Source organism: Saccostrea echinata, unplaced genomic scaffold (genome assembly GCF_033153115.1).
Source record: "Saccostrea echinata isolate AGI-Se365-2 ecotype Australia unplaced genomic scaffold, CSIRO_AGI_Sech_v1 ptg000001l, whole genome shotgun sequence".
NCBI lineage: Eukaryota > Metazoa > Mollusca > Bivalvia > Ostreida > Ostreidae > Saccostrea > Saccostrea echinata.
The window spans coordinates 48,873,599-48,900,276 of NW_026889750.1; the positions used below are offsets into that span (position 1 = coordinate 48,873,599).

A 26,678-nucleotide genomic window follows, 5' to 3' on the forward strand; every position below is an offset into this window, starting at 1 on the left:
CATATACCTTCAACAGATAACAGTAAATTATTATATTTTAAAATAACCTTAAAAAGTTAATACATAATATCCTCATTCCAAATTTACAATGTTTACCCTACATGTAGTGTACTTGTATAAATACATGTAGTTTGTGCAACAGATAAAATTCCTAGAGGACTAATACCCCCTGCAGGACACTTTGAAATTCACTCTTTAGAACTCTGAAAGCTTGTATCAATGACCTTTGTTCTAGTAAAGACTCTCTGGTCATCATCATCCTTTGTGTGCTAAGCATGTATTAAATGCTGCTATGGTCTATTTAATAACATAAACTTTAGAACCCTGAATTATGACTTTGTCCTAATGACCTTGGTTCAGGATCATGACACGTTCTCTGATCATAACCAACCTTTGAGGTTTATAGTTAAAAAAACAAAGTATGGCAGACTTGAAGAAAGATAGACAACATATAGACAGATTAAGATTTCTGCCCCCCCCTTTTTTTTTAAACAAAATTTTATTATGTTTACTTTGCCCATGATACTGTAAAGTGTATATTGTAAGTATGTTTACTTTGCCCATGATATTGTAAAGTGTATATTGTAAGTATGTTTACTTTGTCCATGATACTGTAAAGTGTATATTGTAAGTATGTTTACTTTGCCCATGATACTGTAAAGTGTATATTGTAAGTATGTTCACTTTGCCCATGATATTGTAAAATGTATATCGTAAGTATGTTTACTTTGCCCATGATACTGTAAAGTGTATATTGTATATTTACTTTGCCCATGATACTGTAAAGTGTACATTATAAGTATGTTTATACTTTGCCCATGATACTTTACAGTGCACATTATACAAAATAGAGAGCATCATTTATAGAAGTTTTCACTACAGAGTATTCTACATTGAAATCTAACTTCAATCTTCAACATAGATCATCAATATTATTGCCTCCCCTTTTCTATTCCTATTTTCAATCATTAACTTGATTCAAATTTTAAAATTTAAATTCACTTCCTGTGTCAGTTTTGTGAAACAGTAAATGATATATTTCATTGAATGAGTTCAATAAAAAGATTACACAGCCTTCATTGCTTTCTTAGCATAACTTGTGTTTTCGTCGTCAGTTAACAGTAGATGAAGAGAGTCTATATTGAGTTATTGTTCCTCAGATAACAGTAGATGAACTGAGTCGGTATCGAGTTATTGTGCTCATTATGAATTCCTTGACTTCATTGATGTTCTCTCTTTGTAAAAATTCCATAAATGTGTCTCGGATCTCCTAAAAAAGAACATTCTAATCTAAAATGAATTAACAAGACTTTTTAAGATTTGTTCAAGAATTTTTGTTGTTCACATTTTTTGAGTGCATCTTCCATTCATCGAATTATCAAATCAAACATGAGTTCCTATTTTGCAAAGGACAACAACAACTTGGTAATAACATTAGGTGAAATGCAAACATTTTCAGAACTAATTATTACAAACACTTTGTCAAAATACCAAGTTGCAATCAACAAGGCCCATCAAAGACAAGACAATGAAACACAAAGCCCAACTTAATTTAGTCTTGAAGGAAATAGAGAATCATGTTGAGATCATGTTTTTACCAAATAATAATCTGCATTATATAACACTTCAGTTTGAACAACTAACATATTTGTTGTTCTTGGGAACAAAGACATTTCAATATATCTCTAACTTGTATCTTCATAAATAACTCTAAGAACATTTACTGCTGCCTGAATCCAAGTGCCATGGATTGAAAATTTAATTTACTCTTCATGAGTATGTCTGTGTATTGACAATTTGCTGGTTTTTTTCATTCTAAAAGTGTACGCATTAAAATATTCCCCTTACCCCCAGCATGGTCTTCAAGCCATCACTTGAGCAGAAATTAATTTAAATGTAAATCAAATGGAAATGCTAGCATTTATATCACTATCGAATACCAAGAATTTTGTGACAAGAATATCACTTTTCAATAAATGCCACAGTAAATTTAGGACTGTTTATTCATCCCGCCCACCTGTGTATCAGCTGAGGGTATGAACTGTACAACTTTACCTGGATTCCTCGTGGGTGTCCAATGTGTTCCTTTGGCTGTGTCTAAAAAATTAAATATTTTCTCAAGAAAACAACCCTTACAGATGTATTCAAATACAATATTCTAAAATTCCATGTCTATAAACTATTTCAAATGTTTTATGTTATTCTTATCAGATAACTAAATGAGAAGATTTTTAGCATTTTAAGCATCTTACCTCCTTCAGAAACAGCAGAGAGAATGGAAGAAATGCTTGATGAAGATATAAGGAGAGACCATCATTTGAGCCCACATCCAGAATACCCGACTCAAAGTGAAAGTAAGAGTCACTCCGTCCATGTGTGAATGCCTTCCTCCTCCACAGTGTGTCACAGAGGTCCATAATTAGAATGTTCAAACTGTGAACCGTCTCCTTCATCTGATGTCTGGCAGCCTCTTTCTCGTTACTTTTCATGTCATTTTTTAGTTTCTGGCAGTTAACCTTGTATCTATTGAATAGAAAGTTCAGTACATTACTGTAAACAGGGTTATGTCCGCCTCATGTTATTTTCACCCTTTCATACTTGCAAACAATTGAGCCCCGTTTACAATTTGCCTAGATACAGTTGTGTTAAAGAGATAATGTTGTTTTCTTTGAATTCGCCCTGTTTTAAATTCACCCATTTGCAATGAGGGTGAAAGGGGCAAAAAGAAAACTATTTCCCTCTATACTGTGTTTAAAAAAATCTTTTTACTTTGAGTTTAGATCTCTATATAGAATACAAACATAGGAAATATCCCTTTTCTCCTGCAGTATCTTCAAACTTTGGAAGACTGACTTATGGACAAAAAGATGCATGTAAATATCGTAGCTAAAGGGGTCAATGAGCTGCAACACACACAGGCTCTCTGCCAAATGAGTACATGTACGTACTGGTAAAAAAACACCTTCTAGTCAGTTGAAAGTAAGTCAAATGACTTGTATACATCTCAAAGGCCAAAGGTGTCAATTCAACATGACATTTAAAAAAAATTGAACTCTGACTTATCTGAATAAGAAATTTGAAGATGGTATTCATAAAAAATCTTCAACAACATAGCAAACACCCTTCAAGGTCAATAGTCAAGGTCAACCACACAGTGATATAAAAACATCCTATCCTTATTTCCCTTTGTGTGAGGTTAAAATATTAAGATAATCATAATACTTTACTTACATTGGCTAAACATAATTTACTGTGAAATTTCAATGTCAAAGGTCAAGGTTCAAGTCTTCTAAGATTGTGGTTCTGAAATAGCTTTTCCATTATTGCCTGTGTGATAGTTCTGTAAGTTCACACATATCAGAGCTGATTTTGTTAAAAAATGACTAGGCAAATATTAGCTAATAACAAATGAAAAGGCATTAGTATAATTTAATTATATGTGGAAAAGAAAATAACTGAAATGGGGGGGGGGGGTCTACAAGAGCTACACATCTAAATAAAATATGAAGACATATTAATATGGATGGACAACACTTTCTACCATAGGCTTCCATTGCCAAAATTGTTCCATAGTTTGTGACTTTATTTGCTTTACCTATTAACAATTCCACATAATCTTGCAGGACCCATTGCATTATCAGTCAGAAAGGCACTGATGATGTGTCGACTTGGCAAATATACACATGGTACTTCATATCGGGTATACAATGTGGATACCTGGGGAAAAAAGTTTCAAAACATTATTTCAGTATTGTACCAATTATTTTCATAATCCATATGAAAATAAAAGTCTCATGGGCCACATTGCTCACCTGAGTCACCCTGGTCTGCTGTTTTAAAATAAAAAAATTGAGATTTTACACCCTCTATATTCTGTTTAAAATTTTGACCTCATATTGTAGACCCAACCTTGCCCCAAGGGATCATGACTTAAACTACTCAGGGTAAAACATACAGTGAACAGATTTATAATCAATTTACGCCTATACCAAAGTGATCTTCATACCCTGTCTTTTAAAATGTAGTATAAACTTATTGTATATAACAAATTTCTTTTAAAACAAATCAAATGCTACGTCCCGGCGCTTTGATATAAGCATGTTTACTGTACCAGTATTGTAAAAAATGAATCTCCCAACTTTGCCCCAAGTGCCATGAGGATTAATAAATATGATTAATCAAGACTCTGCTATTCTCAGGAAAAACATTTCTAAGACATTTTCTTACATATTCCTATATGAGATTTGATCTCTATTGTGACCCCACCTTGCTCTTGGGGCCATTATTTGCACAAACTTGAATATGCACAATGTTGGGATACATGTATTTGTATATAAGAACATCTTTACTGATAGCTTGGACTTTCATGTGTTGCTGACAATGAGGTGACATAAGCCTAACCTTTTGATCTAGAAAACAAGATGTGTTTGTGAAACACTGATGCCCCCATATGGCAACTTATAGTGAAGGTTAAACTTTCTCAAATGCAAATCAAATATGTTGGTACCCAAAGTAAGGTCTTGTCTCGAGGAATATACCTGTGAAATATGAAAGCCCTCGCAGCAACCATTGAATAGATATGGAAAAGGTTAAAATTTATCAAAAGTAAGTCAAACATCAAGGTCAAGGTCAAATGTTCAAAATTAATGGTGCCCAAGAAAAGGTCAAGGTCAAAGGGTCAAAGTTGTTGGTATCCAAAGGAAGGGCCTGGCAAAAGAAATACACATGTGAAGTATGAAATCCTTAGCTCCAACCGTTCAAAAGTTATGGCCAAGGATAAAGTTTTTCAAAAGTAGGTCAAACTCCAAGGTCAAGGTCAAAAGGTCAAAGTGGTTGGTATCGAAAGGAAGGTCTTGTCACAAGGAATATACATGTGAAGTTTGAAAGCCCAAGCACCAACTGTTCAAAAGTTATGGCCAAGGTTAAAGTCTCATAAAATTTCGCAAAAGTGGGTCAAACTCCAAGGCCAAATATGATTGTACCCCCATACGGGGGCATCAGTGTTTCACAAACACATCTTGTTTTCATTTCTTTTTTTATTTCCCCATGAAAAATAATGCATGACCAAAACTTGATCCCAATTCTTCTAAGGATGCTTTGTGGCAAGTTTGGTTGACATTGGTTTAATGGTTCAGGAGAAAAAATTGAAAATTTAAAAGTTTACAATGGACAAGACAGACAGACAGTCAATGGAAACCCTTGATTAAAATACCTCACTTGAGCCCTTGGCCTAGATGAACCAAAAAACATAATAAACTATTTTGTATAAACCAATTACAAACAAACAAACAAATACAAAGTTCCAATTCCCGACACAGACGTACCATTTCACTGAAGGTGAGAGTGAAGTGGAGGAGGAGAATGTGGTTGTTTTCCAGGGTCAGGCCGGCACAGTTAAGTCTGTCCACAAACTGAATTAGTCCTTGAATTGTGGATAGTGGGTCAAATGTTCCTACGTCATCTTCAAAGATGGACACACTGTTCGGATAATTAGGGGAGAAAAGAAATTCAAAAAATCAATATTAATATGAATGTGATATACTACAACTTTCAATTCCAATAATTTTTTTTTTATTTTAAGGAGCTGTTGCATTTGATTAAAAAAATTGTGTTGCTTGCTTAATATAATAATTTACATAATTCTAGTCTCAGCATTTAATATTGACTCAAGTGTCATATAAAAATTTTCATTGATATTATCAGTATTAGAAATGTACATAAAAGAACCTCACTGCTCACCTTGGCTTTGATTGGGGATATTTCTGATTATATCTGTGTATTTCCACCACTACATAATTACGCAACAGCTGTGTCAAACACATGGTTATCTGGCACTGTATAAAAAATATTCAGACATGAAGTCTATGTAATTAATGTTTATAAATTCATGTTAATGATTAAGCCTGACGTTTGCTTAGACAGATTTGTCAATGGGTTTTTTAAAAATTCATATCATGCACATTTGAACATCCAACTCTTCGTAGTTAACCTAAATTAAGCGACATTTCACCAAAATCTTGTGTACTTGACCTTGAAATTGATTCTCACTCTGACACATAATTTTTTTCCAATTGTACCTTTCAACCCTAAACCATATAGATTTTTTGTGTACAGTAATACCAATTCAAAATCAAGACCCATTCATGTCTTATCATCATCTGCTTTGATTCTTGATAAGTCTGCTTATGTATTAGTTAACTGAAATATGAAGAAAAAAAAATACAAAACAAAACTTTAGATGAATGACATTTTGAAAGAATCTCACATGTAAGTTCACTGAAATTGGGCAAAACTGGACAGGAATGCAGGGCTCTACATTAACTTTTCTTTCTTACTATTATAAATCCACTCAGACAATGTGAAATTTACTTGTCTGAAAATATTTCAATATTAGAATACTTGAAAAATATTTTAATTAACAGAGTCTATAATATATTCACTGAAAAAAAGAGTCTATAAAATATTCACTAAATTTGTTTTATCATCTCTTAAGAGACTTTAGGAAATATTGCAAGTTATGAATCTAAATGGTACCATTATGTCTTAAGTATGTTATACTATAGTAAATAGGTCCCCGGTAGCAGTAAATGCTATTATAAAATATAATGTTTTAAGTAGCAGTAAATGATTTTATAAAATATAATAGAAAATAGCAGCAAATAGCAACAAAAAGAAACATGTCAAAACATTTATTTGCTTCTTTCTCTAATTCTTTTTTATTACCCTTGTCTTCTTATGTTTCAGCTTTCCTACCTGATACTGAAAACTCAAAATTTCGTTAGATCCATGCAAGGAATTGAAGTCTAAAATCAAAGGTACTGCTTCCATAGTGAACTTTGATCTCAATCGAGTTTCATGATAAGGATTGTTGTTATCATGGATCAAAGTTAAATATCTATGCTCTGAATGCTTTTGATTTTCAACTTTGAATAAAACTATGACAAGAGATTTTAGTTTTTCATTTTTAAGTTAAGAAAAAATACATTTCTTCGCAGAAAAAAACACTTGTATTAGAATTTATTTGCTTGCATGTTGAATGCATCTCCAGTGAAAAAAACACTGTCTATCCAACACTGCAATCTGTTTCATGAATTCTTATCTTTATTTTCAATTGCACAAAACCTGACCCCAAGTTTTGCATTATGTACATATAACCTGAGATATTTCTTCAAACCATGTTCACCCCAAGATTCTAGCCAAGTATCGTAGAACGCAAGCTTTCAATATGTACAAATCTTATGTTTTTAAGTATCCAGCTTAGTGTTGTTCTTTTGCATTATTGTAGTAACGAATGACAGAGGAAAGGCCAACCGGGATACGTAAATAGCTAACTGTCTTCAATAAAAGATATAATTGATGAAAATAAATAAACATACCTGTTTAACAAACTTTAACTTCACATGATTCACACACAATATTCACGGTATTTGCTTCCTTACCCACTTTTACATATCTTTTTACATGCCGTCTTAGCCAAATTCTCATTACACAACATGATCAATTCTCAAGTTACTTGTTGAAAGTTATGACGTCATTGGTCGGAGATTTTAATTCAAGTGACAGATACAGCAAACAAAATAAAAACATTTTATTTTTGTTAATATTTGCATGTTTCCATTCAATTTCAGGAATCAAATAATATCTCTAAATAACAATATTAAGAAAGCCTGTGTTCTAAAATCGACGTCATGTCGCCTACTATGACGTCATATTGTATCACTGCATGATTTAGTTCAAGTCAGATTATCTTAGTGCTTCCTTAACACACCTGCGTGCATTTTTTTCTATATAAAAAAAGCTCTCTGTGTATAGGCCAAATGCAAGTGTTTTACATTTTGCATATGGAAATTTGATTGAAAGAATTTGAAATAAAGAAATGTTTGAGAGTTAGGGCTATACAGCTTGTTACTAATATAGAAAGAACATTGCCGGTAACCCCCCCCCCCCCCTTATTTTTCTCAGTATTGGGATGTTTTTTCTTCACTGCTTTCGAATGAAGTGATCAAATTCACGTGTTATGCCTGAAATATAACTGAACATGAACATCCTAAAAATACATGAATTAATATATCATCACTCGCGGTGTTGTCGCTGCCTGTTAATTCTACTACATGAGAAATGTTTAATATACCGTTCATTCTGACTTTGTGGGCAGAATATGAATTTCACAATACTAGTGTAAATAAGTTGCTTGTCATCCTAACATGTTTCCGCAATAAGTGAAATGATGAATAAAATTACATTTTGCAACTATTTCACCTTTTAAATCTTGCATATTTCAAATGTAAAGATATTTATACTTGAATGTATACGTGATTACGTTCAACACATGACGCAACATTTTGGCAATATAAAAGTAAACTTTGAAATTATTTAGCAAAAACATAGGTAATCAGAGATTACAGAGCTCTTCTCAACGAATGTTGTCTTTAAGTAAGGCAAAGTCCCACAGTAAACTAATAATCTAGAAGTGTGCATGCCTAGATGCAATGTTTATGCAATTTTGGTCTGATATGGCTTGCTGCTTGGGAATGGACTTATTTAATAAAGTGCCCCGCCACAGCATGATACGCCCGTCAAATATTGTTCAATTGTCATAAACAGTTTAAAGTGCAAGAAAATCATGTCAACCTTGATACAAGGATTTCAAGGATTTTCCCATTCCTTATCATATTTGTTTATACATCTCCTGTGGTGTAGGCATTAATTATAACAAATATTATATTATAGATCCTCAACTGGTTTTGTTAGAGCTTGACAAATGCCCATCTGCAGCCCCCCCCCCCCCCCCAGCTTTCAGGTTTGTGAGATATGATGCTCTGAATTAGTTGATATTTTCAAAAAAATAAATAAAAATATCATATTACACAATATCAATTTAGTCTTAACAACTTAATATATTTCAAATTAATATTAAAAATAAAAGGCTGACCATTAAATGACATATGCTATAAGCTGACAAGCAGTTCTTCTGTCTAATTCCCAAAGGATACAGATAAGAGCTGCTTGATCAGAGATCCTCTAACAGAAATGATTGACACAGCTAGCCTCCCTACACTGAACTCATTAATTAATCTTTAACTGGATGCATGTCCACTCATTACTCCCAAGAGATGAATAGATCTATACATACTATCTGCTTTGTAGTGCAATAGAAATGCATATTTATGTCATCTGAAATTAAATTTGAAAACAAAGATTTTTTTTAATTTGTTACAAAGATTTATAAAAAGAAACAAAAAACTTGTGTAATCTTGATGCAACATTTTTAATAAGGTTCCTGTATTACTCTTAGATTTGTTGGGACTATCTACCATAATTAAAACATTTTTTTTAAATACTTGATTTTTTTTTAGATTTAATGTCAGACTGGTTTTAAGCTGCAATTCATACGAACAACGGCATGCTGATTCCAATATAACCCCCCCCTCTCAAGTATAATTAGTTTTAATTATATTATACAATATCAAATTAGTTTATTATACAATATCAAATTAATTTATCATACAATATCAAATAAGTTTTAATTACTTTTCACCAAATTCATTTTAAAAGTTGGCTAGCCAACTATTTAATCCAACACGGCTGATTCTTTTTACCCAGTTCCCAAGAGATATAGATAACACCTGCTTGATCAGAGATGCTCAACCAGTTAGCTCCTCACACTAAACTCATTAATTTCTCTCTAATTCGCCATGCAATTTTCTGTTATCAAATTCTCCTTGACCAGTGCTTGATAATTACACCCATGGGAGAGGTGGAATTTCTCTTGTAACATTACATTTGTTCTAGATTGCTGTAAAGTATATAATGAAAAAATAAGTATTTTCTTGATTTAACATTTTTTTAATAATGATACTGCAACACTCTTGCATTTTTGGGATTGTGTAATCTACTAGTAAAAAGACAGGTTTTTTTTTAAATTTCACTTAAATTAAAGGTCACAGTGACCTTGAAATAGGTTGCGACACACCTTCTACCTAAGATGCATAAATTGGCCAAGTTTGATGATTCTAAGTCCAATAGTTTTCTAGTTATGAGCCGGACAGGATTTTTCCATATTTGGCCATAGCATCTTGATTAAAGGTCAGAGCGACCTACTTTAAATGTGTGACACACCTTCTACCCAAGAAGTATCAGCTGACAAAGTTTGATAATCCTAGGCCTAATAGTATTTAAGTTATGAGCCGGACACGAAAAAGCTAACAGATGGACGGATGGACAGACGGACGGACGGACATGAACGCCATAACATAATACGTCCCGTCTAAAGACGGGCGTATAAAAACTTAAAACTAGTCACTCATCCAGAAAATGTAAGTCAAATCCAGCATCTGAAGCAAGTTTGAGAGTGTTCATCCCTTAATGCATCATCCATGCAAGTTTGGTGTAGATATAAGCCTTATAGTTACTTTTAAATGAGATCTGCTCTAAACACTTTAACCTGGTCACTCATCTGGAAAATATAGGTCAGATCCAGCATCCGAAGCAAGCCCAGTAGTGTGCATCCTTAGATTATCATCCATGCAAGTTTGGTCAATAAGGGGCCTATAGTTGCTTGGAAATGAGACCTGCTCCAAAAACTTTAACCTGCTCCAAATACATTAACTTGGTCATTCTTTAGCTGAAATTGCAGCATCTGAAACCTTGACTGGTACAACGAAACACACTAGAAGCATCCTCCATGCATCCCTGATTGATATAGGGCATGTCAGGTACTTGAATAGAAAACTGCTCCAAAAACTTTAACCTGGGACGCCGATGCCGAGGGTATTATATATGCTCCCCCAACTTCGTTGAAGTGAGCTAAAAACTAGCGAGAAGACATATTGATTTTTTATCTCAATAGTTTAAATTTTACCTGATCTGGATATTTTGAAATTCCTGACTAATTCATCTACGTCTTTAAAAAGTTGTCCAACCTTTTTCTAAAGAAACTCTTTATGGAAATTGGCTTAAAAACGTCATTTTTTTAAAAATATATTTCAATAGTAAAGCGTAAAAATAGTACTAAAAACTACACCTTGTTTACAGTAATACAGCATTAAATCTATGTAGACAAATTTAAAAATTACAGATAAAATGCTATAAATTCTAAGAAACATTATATCAAATTTTCAGGATATGTTTTCCTGTAAGAATTTTTAAGCAGTAAACCCACGATCTACCTTAAGGAAGGTGTTGAACTGCCACAGTCACTGATTAAAAATAAATGGAGTTCAAAAACAAAATCTCAGTTTTTCTTCTGGTAAATTTTCAACTTGTCAGGTAATTTTACTACATGTATTAACATTCTCTCTCATCTACAGGATATTATGTCAAGTGATTTGTTATGACTTTTTGCCAACTCTGTAAATACATGTATGTTTTATAACCACAATATGGAGAAACCTCGGCCGTTTAAGTCAGTGTCAGATTGGTTTACTCACTCTTCAACACTTTTCATGAAGGGAAGAAAATAGCTTTTTTCCCCCAAATTTGCAATTTTCAGTGTGAAAATAGCACCTGTGAACATATCACTTTATTTTCACCATAAAATCCCATTTTTCCAGTTTTGAAAATGAAATAAATTTATTTTCAACTTGAGCAATATAATTTTCCTCTAAAAGTACATGTAAAGGACTTGATAATGTGGACATTATACATCTGTATTTGAATCTTTCAAAAATTGTCTTTTACTGGACCCAAAGTCACTGGATAAATTTCAGAAAAGGTCATCCAAATTAGGTCTAAAGGTATAAAATCTACCAATTTCAAGGTCAAAGCAAGTCAAAGTAGACACTAAATTCAGTATAGATCTACCCTCCAAGTTTCATTCAAGAATTTTAAAGACAAGGGCCAACTTCTCATTCATGGTCAACTCAAGGACCAACCTAAGGGGCAACTGGGGCGAAATAGTCGCTTTTGAGCTCCAAACTTCGCCGTAATTTATTACGAAAGAGAAGTTTAAGTCGCCTTAACATTTGCAACCCCTTTATTGAAAATCATAAAAAAATCTATTAAGAAACCGTTACTATTTTATAAATTTAGTTTTATTACAGCTGAAATAAATGAAACAATAGGGCACTTGCACCTGTTTTGCTACTAATGACCAACGCATCGAATACTCTATCGGAACTCCTCTAGATTTTACGCTTCAGTGTATGAAAAGTCCATTGTTACAAGTTATACACTAAAATACGCAAAACAGCTGGACAGCTATCGATGTCATGCCAAAGATGTTGGAGATGATTTTAGATCTTTTTATTGTCAAATAATAAAAACATGCTGTGAATACAGACATATTTTTACTGTTATATTGTGGAGTTATTAACTGTCTAAGAAACTACACATGTCTGATAAACATAAGTAGTTCAAACGGCATGCAGTAGTGCAAAACTTTTTTAGAAAAAGAATTTTATATTGAAAACGAATTTTGAAGAGAAAATAACAAAATTATGACTATGCCAAGAGCCTGAAAATCAAACCCTGAGAGGAGAGAAAAATGTGTGAATCATTTAAAAGTTAATTGTGCATACTATGCAAGAATTGAATAAAAGTTTGATAAACAAGTTTATCTATTAGAAACTTTTACATTGTCATTGTTTTATATATTTTGCTAGATATTTAGATACCTTGTAATTGGAAAAATATAATTCTAAAAAAAAAAAATCTTTTTTCTCTTTTTTAATTATTTTTACTAGGATGTTTAAATAATACAGAAGAAATCATTGAAATGTATTTAAGTAATAAACGATGAAATGTTTTTATTTAAAAAGTTTAATAATGATCAATGTGCGTCATGCGCAATGAGAAGTCTCCCTAGAATTCAAAACTTCTCCCTATATTTCTCTAAGGGAGAAGTGAAGTCTCCCTAAATTTTGGGTCTAGGCTGGTCCCTGTCAACTCAGTCTTGTATCCTGAATTTTGTAATGATGAAGTAATCATTAGAACAGGTTACCCTTCAGGAGCTGAACAAAATAATTTATAAAATTAACAACGAGCAGAGGGCTCATAAACCATTAAAAAACCAATGTTGTTGATTTCTTTCAATACTGTTAGTCTATAGTGCTTTATGATACTAATAATGCAAATAACATTGATACTAATAATGATAATAACATACCTTAATAAATACTGAAGTTCTAATATACAGTTTCCTCAATGGTTCCAAAACATATTCATTTAATACTGTAAGGAAAAGCAAAAACAGATATATTAAAGATCATACTTTTATATTTTTTTGGGAACAAATTTATTTTAGTTCCTTGCATAGATGTACATGTACATGTCTTTTTTACTAGATTGTTCAAACTGTGTGTGTAACAAAATTTATTGCAAAAGAAATTTTATAAAAAAAACAAAAAACACACAGAAAAAAAGAATTACATGAGAAGGGGTAAAGTCTGCATCTGGTGATTAGCCTGAACACCTGTTGTCTAAAATCCATTCCATTCCAAACCTGAAGATACCGGAATAAAATCTGATCCACAGCTGGAATACCTTCCTGTAAAACAAATACTGTGCACATGTCAGTTTCTAGTACCTTTAACTAAATGTTCAGGTCAGAATGGGCTATTATCTGTCAAATTTTAAAGTTTTATCTTAATATGTTCTCAGTAACATCTTTATTTTCAAAATACACAAGGCAGACAAATGGACAACCTGAATAAACTCTGTGAACTGTATAAGTTTCTCTAGTATGGACTCGATTCTTGGGAAACAAGAGGAGGTAACTGTGCTATCCAGTAGTTCTACAAAGAAAATTAATTCCAACAAATCTTACTCAAAAATGATTACTGTATGTGGCCTTACTTTAGTGGGATTCATATATTTGATTCAATTTTAGGTGCACAGATTCATGTTGAATACACCACCAAAATAGGATTTTATATATTACTCAGAATTACACAGATGCTATAGTTTCACCATTCTTTGCTGAACCCTAAATTTTTTATGTGGATGATACAGAGACCGTTAAATTAGGAGATCAGCAACCTACAAATTTTTCTAATGATAGAATAGGATGAAGTAGCTGTACACGAATTCTTATATTAATGATATTGCATTTTTTTGCCAAAAACCACAAAATTAAAAAAACTTGGTAGTCCTGGACCTATGTTTCCTCTATATTTTAAACAGGCTATAATAGTTACATGGACAGAAATTAATGCTGATATCTCCAAACCAGAAGTCTCTGACAAGACTGTAGCTCTACTGGTTTGTACTTTCAACAAAGGAACTTGAAACTATGCAAAAGCAATTAATTAGAATAATGATCCTTGGCCTAGTCTTGAAATCAAAAACCAGTACAAAAAATTATGTGTCATAGTGTAGTCTACTTGTGTGCCAAGTAATACTGAAATCAGACCAAAACTGTAGGAAGAGTTGCATTTCAGAAGAAATTCATAGAAATTTCTATTTTTTGTAACCATGACGCCGTTCATTGAAATCAAAATTCAATATACAGAATTATGTATCTTAGCGTAGTCTACTTGTGTGCCAAGTTATATTGAAATTTGAGCAAAACTGTAGGAGGAGTAGTATTTTGAATAATTGTTTACAGACAAACAGACAGACAGATGGACGACGGACACGGTACTATCGCATAAGCTCTTCTGGTCTCTGACCAGTAGAGCTAAATACCTATTACAATTTGACCCTTACTTTACCACTTTAATACTCTCTCAATCAATCTTAAATGATATCCCAGATATTCCGAAACTACGGGAAAAATCTGTGCTTATTTTTGACAGTGTTCCTTAAAGCATGAGATTAATCTGCACATTTGCCAGAAGAGTCTAATAACTTTTACACATATAATGCGTACCATCACAGAGGGTGTCCTGGAGCCAGTAAGAAAAGCGACAGGTCATAAGGGGGTCGGCACTGTACGACATAAAACACTGAAGCAATGGACTCCTCAATGCCGCACCAATCTGGCTTGGTAACTGATAATTACAACAGTAATTTCTGATTGAATTTTGACTAGGCTAATTTTTATTTTACCAATGAACATATGTTAAGTAGTACAGGCTTTGAACAGTGTTTGGATATTCTGATTGCATGAAAATTGAGAAAGTCCATTTTTGATTATGAGTCTATGACCTATTTTGAGCAAAATTTTGTACACCCAGATATAAGTGCACATTTATTCAAAAATATCTTCTATCTCTAAATGTTTTATCATCTCTTATACCTCTACTTTATCTGGGTTCCTCAGTAATGTCTCTATGTCTGGTATCTGTACGAATGGAACTGGTTTCTCCTCTAGCATGGCTATCAGTCGACTGGACATCTTCACCGTCAGATTAGAGCTGCTGGAATGGACCACTGGAATGGGGTCAACCTTCCTCCTCTTGGCAGGCTATTAATAGAAGTCAAAATTATAGTAAATAGTCTGTTCAAATTTATGGGGGAAGGGGTGGGAGGTACATTTATGTTCTATTTACTCAATTTAGATGCAAGTTTTTATACATTTGAGATACTAACTATTCAGCCTTGAATATGCGTTAAATCAGTGATAAATACAAAATCGATATTGTAATTCCAAGAGCCTTAACTCTTATAAATCTGTGCCCTGCAAAGTCAATTTCATTGATTGATTAAGCTGATATAATCTGAGACACTGACCGGAATTCCCTGTAGCATTGTGGTCTCTGCGGCTCTAAGTTTCTCGGATAACTCCAGTGACAGCTTCATGTGAGACGTCTCTACATTCTGGTTTCCCTCCTGAACTTCTCTTATAATGGAGCACCACTGTCTGTCTCTGGTGGGGAAAAAGTGCTGTAATAAAACAAGACAATTAACTTCTCTTATAATGGAGCACCACTGCCTGTCTCTGGTGGGGAAAAAGTGCTGTAATAAAACAAGACAATTAACTTCTCTTATAATGGAGCACCACTGTCTGTCTCTGGTGGGGAAAAAGTGCTGTAATAAAACAGGACTAGAGTGACCTCCCCTAACCCCTGTATCATTTCACTCTTCTGATTCAATAAAAGTGGTATCAAAAAATTATATTCCATATCACATGATCTAAAACAATCCAATGAAAGCTTTATACTTACAACAGCCTAACATATTTCAGTTTCCTTACAAAGAGAAACATATAGTTTCACCTTTAGACCAAACAGAAATTAAAAAGTCATTCTTAAAACAAAATCATTTTTTTTATCCACTACTAGAAAATTCATGTAGCAAGTCCTTTACTGGAATTTATGATTTCATTTAATCTACCTTTTTGGTACTTGGAATGACAATGGACACCAGGTTGGGAAAGTACAATTTGTAAATTGACAACAGTCCAATAAGGTATGGCTGGGGACCCTGTCAAATTAGGAAAACAAAAAGACATTGAAAATATACAATAACTAATTAGGAGCCAAATAAATCTGAATTCAGAGATATGCATTTTTTGTTTAACTGAATTTTAAGGAATCTGCATACTTTTTTATTCATTTACTAATCAAAATTGTAATTAACATAGCAATTTTTAAATTCCCTATATACGATACAAATAAAAACAAGAAGGTTTGATACCAGTTTAGTTTGTAAATCTAGAAGCTTTCTAACTCGGAACAGTCTCACATCTTCCTTTCTTGTTAACAGGTACAGTAGATAACAGATATAAGGCGTCTAAAACAAAAACATCAAACTTGTATGTGATGTTGACTTCAAAAGTGAATTAAGTAAATCAACTTCCATAATCAATAAAATTTAGTGAAAAATCTAACATGTAAAAGAATTGTTAATCTATATTTCTTATTCAAGAAGATGGTGAAAATTACATTGACAATGGATTGAAAAATGCCCATACATTTAATTCTTATTTGTGTTTAATAGAAGCATGCTTACCAGGATGGAGTTCTCAATAAAACAGAAAAGCAGGTATCCTAGTTTCTGGATTGTTTCCTTTTTATCGATGTAGTCATATACAGCAATCAGTAACCTCAAAAGCATAGCCTGAAATAGACATAATAATTTGGTCAAAAAATATTCTGCTGATTTATACATTACAGCAAATAGCAGTCTCAGAAGCATGGCTTGAAATTGATGTAATTATCTAGGTCAACAAAAAATTCTGATGATGTTTATATAACATTGCAACTGACAGCCTCAGAAGCATGGGCCTGAAATAGCAGTTGGAATATATTTCAACATCAGTAAATTCTGATCATGTTGAAATCAGTATATTAATAGACAAGACACAAATTCTCATACCATTGATTTAAAAAAAATGCATTGAATTCTTATTTCATGTCAATTTTTTTACAAAAACATGGATAAACCTGCCTGGATTTTGCTTGATGGGATGTTGGTACAGATGTAGGATATAGCAACCATTACAGCCCTGTCTGGAAACTCCTTGGTTGGAATCAGGCATCTTATTAGCTTACAACTGATATCATCACCTGAAATAACAACAATGCTATCAGCTTACAACTGATATCATCACCTGAAATAACAACAATGCTATCAGCTAACAACTGATATTATCACCTGAAATAACAACAATCTTATCAGCTTACAACTGATATCAACAATCTTATCAGATTACAGCTTATATCATCTCCTGGAATAACAACAATCTAATCAGCTTACAACTTATATTATCATCTGGAATCACAACACTCTTTTCAGCTTACAACTTATCACTTGAAATAACAACAATCTTATCAGCTTACAACTGATATCATCACCTGAAATAACAACAATCTTATCAGCTTACAACTGATATCATCACCTGAAATAACAACAATCTTATCAGCTTACAACTGATATCATCACCTGTTATAACAACAATCTTATCAGCTTACAGCTTATATCATCACCTGAAATATCGACAATCTTATCAGTTTACAACTGATATCAACAATCTTATCAGCTTACAACTGATATCATCATCTGACATAACAACAATGCTATCAGCTTATAACTGATATCATCACCTGAAATAACAACAATGCTATCAGCTAACAACTGATATCATCACCTGAAATAACAACAATCTTATCAGCTTACAACTTATATCATCAGCTGAAATATCAGCTTACGACTTACATCATCACCTGGAATGACAACAAGCATGATTTGAAATTATAAGTGATCTGTGATGTCTGAAAATGACAGCAGAAAGCTTTGTACCTATGTATTATATAACAAGTGAAGTAAATATGACTAAAATACCGCATAAAAATGTGCAATTTTCTCTAGATGCATTTAGGGGCCCGTTTTACAAAAGAACTTACAACCAAGACCAAAAACTTTAGTTGATTGTAAAATTTTGCAAAATTAAGGATTCTGTTTAAAATTTCTAGCATAAAAATATCTTTCTACATTCCTTTTAAAAAGATTAAAACCATTAATTTTCAATTTAATGTAAATTAAAAAGTTATAAGCAGAATAAAATAAGCAGAATAAAATTTTGGTTTTAGTCGTAAGTTCTTTTGTAAAATGGGCCCCTCTGGATATTAGGGGGGAAACAGTTCACTGTGGCATTTTTTCTCAGTTTGATACAAAGTGCAAAATCTCCATTTTCGGTTCAGTTCTCTATTGCGGTCAGGATCATTATTCAGTCAGGTCTGGCATAGGTAAAACTTGCTACTCATCATAATTAAATCTTAAAAATGTTAATTTTTGAGGACTGACAGTTTGTAAAATAATCTTTTACAGTCAATTCATTCTAATCAATTTCTTCTTGTCAATTTGCACATAGTTTAAGTGACTGGATTTAGTAAAACATAAATAACGTTGAATTTGCTTCCTTCTATCAAAATGTTTTGTATCGAAAATAACCGTACTGAAATATAAAATTATAAACTATGTATTGTATCGTGAAGGAGGTGAATCAATTCACTCCTGCTAGATATCTTATAGTCTTTTATGCTAAAATATTTTGTTGATCAATTTTATTACATAAAAAGGAGCTTTATAAGAATTCATTTTAACACACCAGAATGTAATTACATGTATGAAGTTAAAATATATAAGCTTTTGGCAAATTTTAATCAATTGTCAATGAATATATACTTGTCAAGTACAGAGTTAAACTACATATTTGTAATTTTCCAGTTATTTTGTACTTCTACATTTATATCATTTATATTTTTACCATGTCGACCGCTGGCTGCAACTTCACAAAGTGCATTAATATCGTCAGCAGAAAGGCCTCGACTTTTTGAAACCCTCTCCAATATTTCCAGGGCTTCAGACAATTGTACATTTCCCCTCTTCTTTATTCTCTCTTCTGTTGAAAATAAAACATATTTATATTTACCAAATTGGAGATTGTCCATACAAGTATGGAAAATCTTGTGGGTTACAAATTCTAAACTATCAATTCCAACCACTGCAAGCACACTGTGAATTGGACATTCAGTTTACTATTCATCAGACAAATCTAATGCAGTCTGCAATTTGCTAATTGTGATATGTACAGTACTCTGAATTTTGAAATAATAATAGATGTACATGTAGAGATTTCCCTTCTATCTGTCTCCTAAGAGTCTCTCATTATTATAACTAGAGTGTTCAAAGGAACATGTGTCGCCTGCTTTATAGTACCATTAAAGATAAAATAAATCTAAAGACGATCATCTATTTATTTGCTACTAGCATTATAGTTCAGGCATCTCCTCTGCAAAGAAGGCCAAAAAAATAAAGTGCCCCGCCACAGCATGATACACCCATCAAATATTGTTCAAAAATCATGTCAACCTTGATACAAAGATTTCAATGATTTTTCCATTCCTTATAATGTTTGATGTACATACATCTCCTGTGGTGTAGGTATTAATTATAACAAATAATTCCTCAAATGGTTGTGTTAGAGCTTAGCAAATGCCCATCTGCAGCTTTGTTTATTATCTTTATTAATCATGTTAATACATTTGACTTTTTATTTGTATTCTCCAAAAGTAGGACTGTCACGGTTCCCCGAAATAACCGAAAACCGCAGTCCAAGTTGTTCAGTTTGGTTTCGGTTCCATTTTTCCGGATTTCGGTTCGGGTATGACTTATGTATTAGAAGCTGTTTAATAAAAAAATTGGTGTTGAAATCAAAAGAATGATGACGATAATAGTGATAAACAAACATCACAACTGAAATCTACTTCATTTATGACAAAACACTTGTCACAAAAAGATGGGATTATTATCAAAAATGAGCAAGAGTGGTTATGTTGTCGCTAATAGTCAGCCTAGTCTTAAACACCGATGTCAAGACTTTAACATGATTTAGACTTGTTTTGAAGGTGAATTTAATGTACTGGGGTAACAAATAAAGATTTTTTCAAGTTTAATTCATGAAATTAAGGTTTAAAATAGATGTAAATAACCAAACCGAAAAACCCGAAATCGAACCGAAAATTTACAGAATCGACCTGACCCAAAAAATTTTGGAACCATGACAGCCCTATCGGAGAATCCAAAAGAGATTTCAGTCTGTCTTTACTGCAATTGTCAACTTTCAATGATCTTATTTAATACTGATCCCGATCTTTTTCCATAATATTTTAAATTTCAGGTTGCTTGACAACTGTATATGCATCCAGTTTCGAAGTGCAGTGTCATGATCTCATAAACATGATATAAATGCTTACTATCAAAACCCTGCCTCTCAAAATTCAGAAGACACAAGTTAATTGTTTGCAATATTTTTGCAAAGTAGGTCAAGGTTAAATGGACTGTAAAGCTGAAATTCTTCATAATGTTTTATGATAAACAGTGCACATGCTAAATAGCATAGACTTACCTCTTAAATATCAATATTATGCTGTATATCAGCACAATGAACTACTTTGAAAAGTAGGTCAAAGGTCAACTTCAAGGATCAGGAGAGAGTAACCATGACATTTTACAAAAGCCAAAGTGTTAAACAATAAATATGCAAAATATCAAATGCTCTTATAGTTCTCAAGATATAGGGTGTGAAAGACAGAGAGACAGATAGATGATAGGTCAGACAGACGCGGGGTAAAGTGATCCCTAAGTGTACCTCTGCAGGTGACACAAAAATTGTGCATTTACTGTTTTTGAAATGTACATTTATAATTCAGTATTCATACTATTATATCAGCTTTCCTTCAAATATACAACTCTTCCTTCCACTTTGGAAGGTCTTGTTTGTTAAGCAGAATCTCACAATTCTTCAAGAATATATAAATGTTGTAGATTTATAACCATTCGCCCACTTGCCAATGCAAGTAAAATTTGCTGTGGTCGAATAGATATTAAAAACTTAGTCACTCAATGGTCAACAAAATTTTCCATTACAGAATCATTTTTCAGTTGTATTTTAGGGTATTTAAGGCAACTATGAGTACCAAATTCAGTTATTTTATAGCCTACTAAAATTTCTTGAATTTGGAGGGGGGGAGGGGGGTTAATGACCATTTTGAAAATTAACACATTCAATTTGGAAAATAAAGGTACTTTTTTTGAATTGGGAATGGGGTCTTTGAATGGCCCCAATTCTAGACAGTTGAGAGCCCTGATTACATGGAAATTAGTGCCAATAAAAAGTTCATTTAATCTTTCTGCAACAAATCTATCAAATTTCAAAGGTTGTGCATCTCAAATTACAATGTCACAGCTGGTCTCGCTGAATTCTCACTTTCCCGGGGCCTTCATTTTCACTAATTGGGAATATTAAGCAGCTTTTCTTCATTATTTCATTCAACGTTGAAGAAGTACGTATTTAAATATGTAGCCCCAAAACTTGTAGATCTTTGATTGCAATTGCTCTGAAAGAGACATACCTTAGAAAGTAATTTTTTATGCATTATTTTCAAAACAGTTCAAAGTTGAAAACTATCACTGCACCAATGTGCAATTTTTTTTTTAAAGCTGAAAAAAGGGTACTACTAAACAGAGAACCCTAGAGAACTCTAAAGAACCCTTGAGAACCCTAAGGAGTTTTAATTATTTGTTGTTTGCAAATGAAATATTTATGTTTTAAATAACCAATGTATCACACAAAAACAAAATAAAATTAAAAAAAAAAGAATATTGTGCCAGGTTTTATGTTTAATTTCAATGGAATACTAATCTCTGAAGACTTTATCATACTTTGTGTTATTTTAATTATTTATCCAGAGTTTCCGAAAACCATCGGTCCTACCGGCAAAACCAATATAAAATCGAAATGTCCGATGCAATTCGCTATATTACCGGTCCGCGTGACCAATTGTTGTCTTGAGACACAGTTAGATTATTCCAATTAATTGTACTCTGATCTATTGTGATGTCTACAAGGGTGTGCAATTAGCATCGCTCGACACCAAGGGCTACCATTTTTTGGGGTTGGGCTAGTAGTTTTCTGCACGGAGATAGCCCCTTGGGCTAGTAAAAGTTAAAACTACCAATGTGATACTTGAAAAGCACTACTGGTATTTTCAGATATCTCGTTAAATTATTTACGATCACTCAATCAATTGAAAGACGGGTGTTATGTGATTTACATAAAATATAGTTCCAATGTATTTAATGATAAAAGATGAAAAAAAAAGAAGATTTTCTTTTCAGTTTAGATGAGCTGCAATGCCCATAAAAAAGGAAGATATTTTATTTAAATTCATTTTTATTTTCTATCATAATTATTAATTTATACACGATTCAATTTTACAAGTAAGAATTAACTTTTAATTTTAAAAAGGATGCCTTAAAACCCTGACTTTTTCAACAATTAACTATTTTTTTTTCATATTAGTTGTTACCCCCCCCCCCCCCCCCCCCCCACACACACATTTTGGCTAGCAACTTTTTACTTGGGGCTAGTGACTTTATTGCTGCCACTAGCCTGTGGGCTAGTGCTTGAACTTTTTAATTGCAAACCCGTGGTCTCATAATCGGTGTTGTAATGATCCCCAGAAAGATTTACACTCTCAATTTCAGTACTATAAACCAATGCCATTTTCTTTTTAATTACATCATGAAAATATACTAAAATAGCAAGAGCCACTTAGGGCCTTTTATGGCCCTGAGAATTTCTGAAAAATCAAAACTGCTCTGTTTTGGTTGAAAATGCAGTATTCATAACTTGGACCCTTGGTGACCGTGTATCTATTGAAGATGACATAATTTTCTCTCTAGTCAATGCATTATGACGTTATAGAATGTGTCATTTTTCCCATATCCTGTAAATTCCCTTAAAAATGGCCAAAAGTTGAGGTATTTTTTCAATATTTCATATAGAGCACAAGCTCTGATCCAAAATATGCAATTACATAACGAAAGATCTATTTCTGAAGATCACAAAACGTTTTACTGGTAATTTTTGGATCGTGGGCTGTGCTCATACTTTAATTCTTTGCTGAAGGTAGTCAAATATGCATGTTTTCTGCAAAATTCAAGAACATTCCATTTTCTCAAAGATTGTTTTCCAATACCTGGATTCCCAAAAAGAAATCTTGTTATAGGAAATGAAAGCACTAAGTCTCTACTTTATTTTGATATATGAAATGGGACAGAGGGTGATAGTCAATTAATTGATATAAGGACAGAGCCATTTTATGCATAAAGTGAACCTAGCTCTTTATTCGGACTGATAGAATTTGCTTTGGACTGGTAGAACATATAGTCATCAGTCCGAATGACTGAGAGAAATATTTTGTTTTCGGAAACTCTCTTATCAAATAAGTTTTACACCAGAGTTAACGGCTAAGAGTTCTATAAAACTTTGAAAATAAAATTAAATACAAAATAACGTGAAAAAGAATTGTAAAATTATGTGGTAAAATTATTATTTCAATAAACAACCTATTTGAAATTCAGTCGGGATAGGGATGACATAAAATATTACATTAATCTATTTTGTTTGGTTTTCAACTTTTTCCGAAAGAAAACATCCATGAAATAATCTTGTTATTGATTTTATAGATAGAATATGATTTATAAAGTAAAAATAAACTCAATTATGTATAAAATTTATTTGAATTGACCAAATAAACCTTGAGTTCTCTAAATTACTTAGAAGGATTTGGTAAATTAAGTACATATTTTAAGTATAAAAGGTCATTCAATTTTGAAAAATACTTGAATATGAAAAACATGGACAATCGGGTAATTCTCACAAAATTCAGAATTATAGTAATCATTGCTTAAGGGTAGAGACGAGTAGATATGAAAGGATACTTAATAAATGTGGTAAAAATGATATTCTTCCCAGGAGTGAAAGAGTCTGTTGTTACTAGTGTTGTCAAATCGGTTGAAAATCATAATCGATTAATCGGCAGCATCGGTTGACTCTAATCAACTGATCATCGGTCAATAATCGAATCGGTAACCATTGTATAAAATAGGCACTAAATTTTATATAAAATAAAGTTTAATTTTATAATAATGTAAGTATTGTGTATTATACAGATTAAAATTTGCAGTTTGATTAACAATTTCAGTAATACAAATTTTTGCATGATTAGGATTTACTTGACCTGGGTAAAAAATTAAGTATTAATTGACAGAGTTTTAATCAATATTTTATGGTTACCTAAAATATGGAATTAAATTTATTAACTGTTATTAGACATTTAAATTTGCAAATCCATGTGATTTCATACGACATGAAAGGTGATTTTTCCCCAAACACTGATAACCAATATATTTTATTTATACATGCAGTTTTTAGTTTCTTCAGTTTAGATATACAAATTCCATTATTATCTTACAATCAATTTTTACAAATTCAAACACATAGTTGTCATTGTCTTATCTGTAAGGAAACCTACTTTCATTTTAAACCCTTTTTTAGTATGTAAAAATGGTAAATGACAACACTTGGAAGATATATATGGAAGAGATATATTTATAACAAGAACTTTTTCTTGAAATAAAAGTGAGAAAACAATAAAAAGATAAGTGCTGTAATATACCGATTATAATCGATTGTTCAATACTCCAATCGATTGTCTAAAATCGACAGCCTTTCCGATCGATTATAAATCGATCATCGTGACAACACTAGTTGTTACTGTACTTCAAGTCCAACTGAGGATGAAATACATTTTTGCTAGAATGTTCATTGCATAATGATTCTAGAGGAGAGTTTTTAAACAAAATCTGTAAAACTTTTCCAAACTTAAAACTGCTTAATAATGTGGACCTGTTTACATGGATTATGTTAAATGAAGATTCTGAGTTTGTTGTTTAATTATGCCAACATTTAAATGAAAATTTTAATATGAGAAAACAACATAGTACAATATAGGCATATTACAGTCATTATACATATACTATTTGTATACATTTTATGCATCCTAAAAGTTGACAGCTAACTCTCTGTTCAATATACAATTGTTTGTGTTCTGTTTATTGTTATTTATGACTATGATTTCGGACATTGTTCATCTTTATGCTCGACTGTGGGCCCAAATTGGTTGAATAAATATTCTAAAATATTCCAAAGTTCTCTCGAGTTCTCTAGGGCTGTAGGGTTCTCTGATTAGTAGGACCGCTGAAAAAAGCTAATTTAAGAAAAAAAGCATGATTTGACAACAAAAAATGTACTTCGAAGAACTAAATAAAGCTATGAAGGTAATTCAAGCTACGTAACCAATTGTAGATAGTAATTGAATTGGTCATAACAGAACGTGAAATGGACTTGTCCAGGGGGGTCCACGGGATCGGGGAGTTCAAAATCGTAAATGATTGAAATTTGATACATAAAGCTTCTATAAAGGCATTATTACCCTTAACAAAATATTCTACTGCATCTGTAATTCCTTTATCTTTGTCCAGTGTAGGCATCTTGTATTTTCTTGTACTGTGAAGTCTCCGGGTTCCACTCTCTTCATTAGTATATTTACGATGATTCCGAATCGGCCGCCAAAAGTAGAGTAAATAGAATATTTATAGCATTCCGAACCCGACTCAAACTTTTTACAACTGTGTAGCGATCATGCATGAGCGGATCAAAAGATTTGATTTTAATGAGATTAGACCACATTCTAAATGACCATTTTGACTATTTAATTTATTTTTTTTTATTTTTTGGGTATATGAATACTTTCAATAGATTTTGAATTACCCATGCGCGGATCTAGAGGGGGGGGGGGTGTCTGGACCCCCCCCCCCCGGAATTTGCAGAGTTATTAAAAGTATACTGAAGCAAATAAAAAATGACTTTGGAACACCCCCCCCCCCCCTTAGAAAACGTGGATTCCACCATCACCACCGCGAAATATGTGTTTTTCACGTTTTGGGAATGGAATTTCTATTTTATTTTATTTTTTATTTATTTAATTATTATTATTTTTTTTTTTGCTTGTCAAGAAATTTCCTGGGTTTAATACGTTTGGGAAGGGAAGTTTTTTTTCTTTGCTTGTCAAGAAATTTTTGGGTTAGAATTTTTTTTTTGACTGGGATGGAACCCCCCCCCCCCCCCCCCCGCCCCCCCCCCCCCGGTGGAAAAAAATTCCTGGATCCGCGCCTGATTACTTATAAAAAGTGTATACCTATATGGGCACTTTACGTATTTTTTTATCCACTGAAAATATGATGAAAATTGATAGGATTGCCAATTCCTGTGTATACATTTTCTATATATTTTGAAGGAAAATCTCAGCTTGAAACTTCTCTTACACTGCCACTAGTTTTTACAGAAAGTGCTACGACAAAGACAAATCTCTCTTGCGTTTTCTGGTATTTCGAGCTAAGCGATTATCTAGACCTTTCATGGGGAGGGGGAAATCCTTCTATCTTTT

General features: G+C 32.6%; 1 protein-coding gene across 1 annotated transcript; it reads right to left on the bottom strand.

The window, feature by feature from the left end:
• LOC133180356 (centromere protein I-like) lies at positions 1-25,741 on the bottom strand. The gene is made up of 18 exons (XM_061314902.1): positions 25,665-25,741; positions 19,091-19,225; positions 17,272-17,390; positions 16,834-16,941; positions 16,519-16,614; positions 16,216-16,305; positions 15,613-15,765; positions 15,179-15,346; positions 14,810-14,930; positions 13,645-13,733; positions 13,369-13,486; positions 13,106-13,170; positions 5,740-5,834; positions 5,325-5,478; positions 3,596-3,717; positions 2,253-2,523; positions 2,056-2,097; positions 1-1,270 (listed from the first exon to the last, which is right to left on the bottom strand). Exons 1-18 carry the CDS (start codon positions 25,720-25,722, stop codon positions 1,157-1,159), a joined length of 2,118 nt encoding a protein of 705 aa, XP_061170886.1. The 5' UTR covers positions 25,723-25,741; the 3' UTR covers positions 1-1,156.
• Between the last annotated feature and the right edge of the window lie 937 nt (positions 25,742-26,678).

What these genes read in the sequence shown, in the direction of transcription:
- LOC133180356 (XM_061314902.1), bottom strand. Translation starts at nt 25,722, where the DNA reads ATGCCTACACTGGACAAAGATAAAGGAATTACAGATGCAGTAGAATAT. An exon ending in TTATTGAGAACTCCATCCTG is followed by an intron (nt 16,615 to 16,833) that starts GTAAGCATGCTT and finishes TTTTTGTTTTAG; the next exon opens with ACGCCTTATATCTGTTATCT. An exon ending in CAATGCTACAGGGAATTCCG is followed by an intron (nt 15,347 to 15,612) that starts GTCAGTGTCTCA and finishes TTCTATTAATAG; the next exon opens with CCTGCCAAGAGGAGGAAGGT.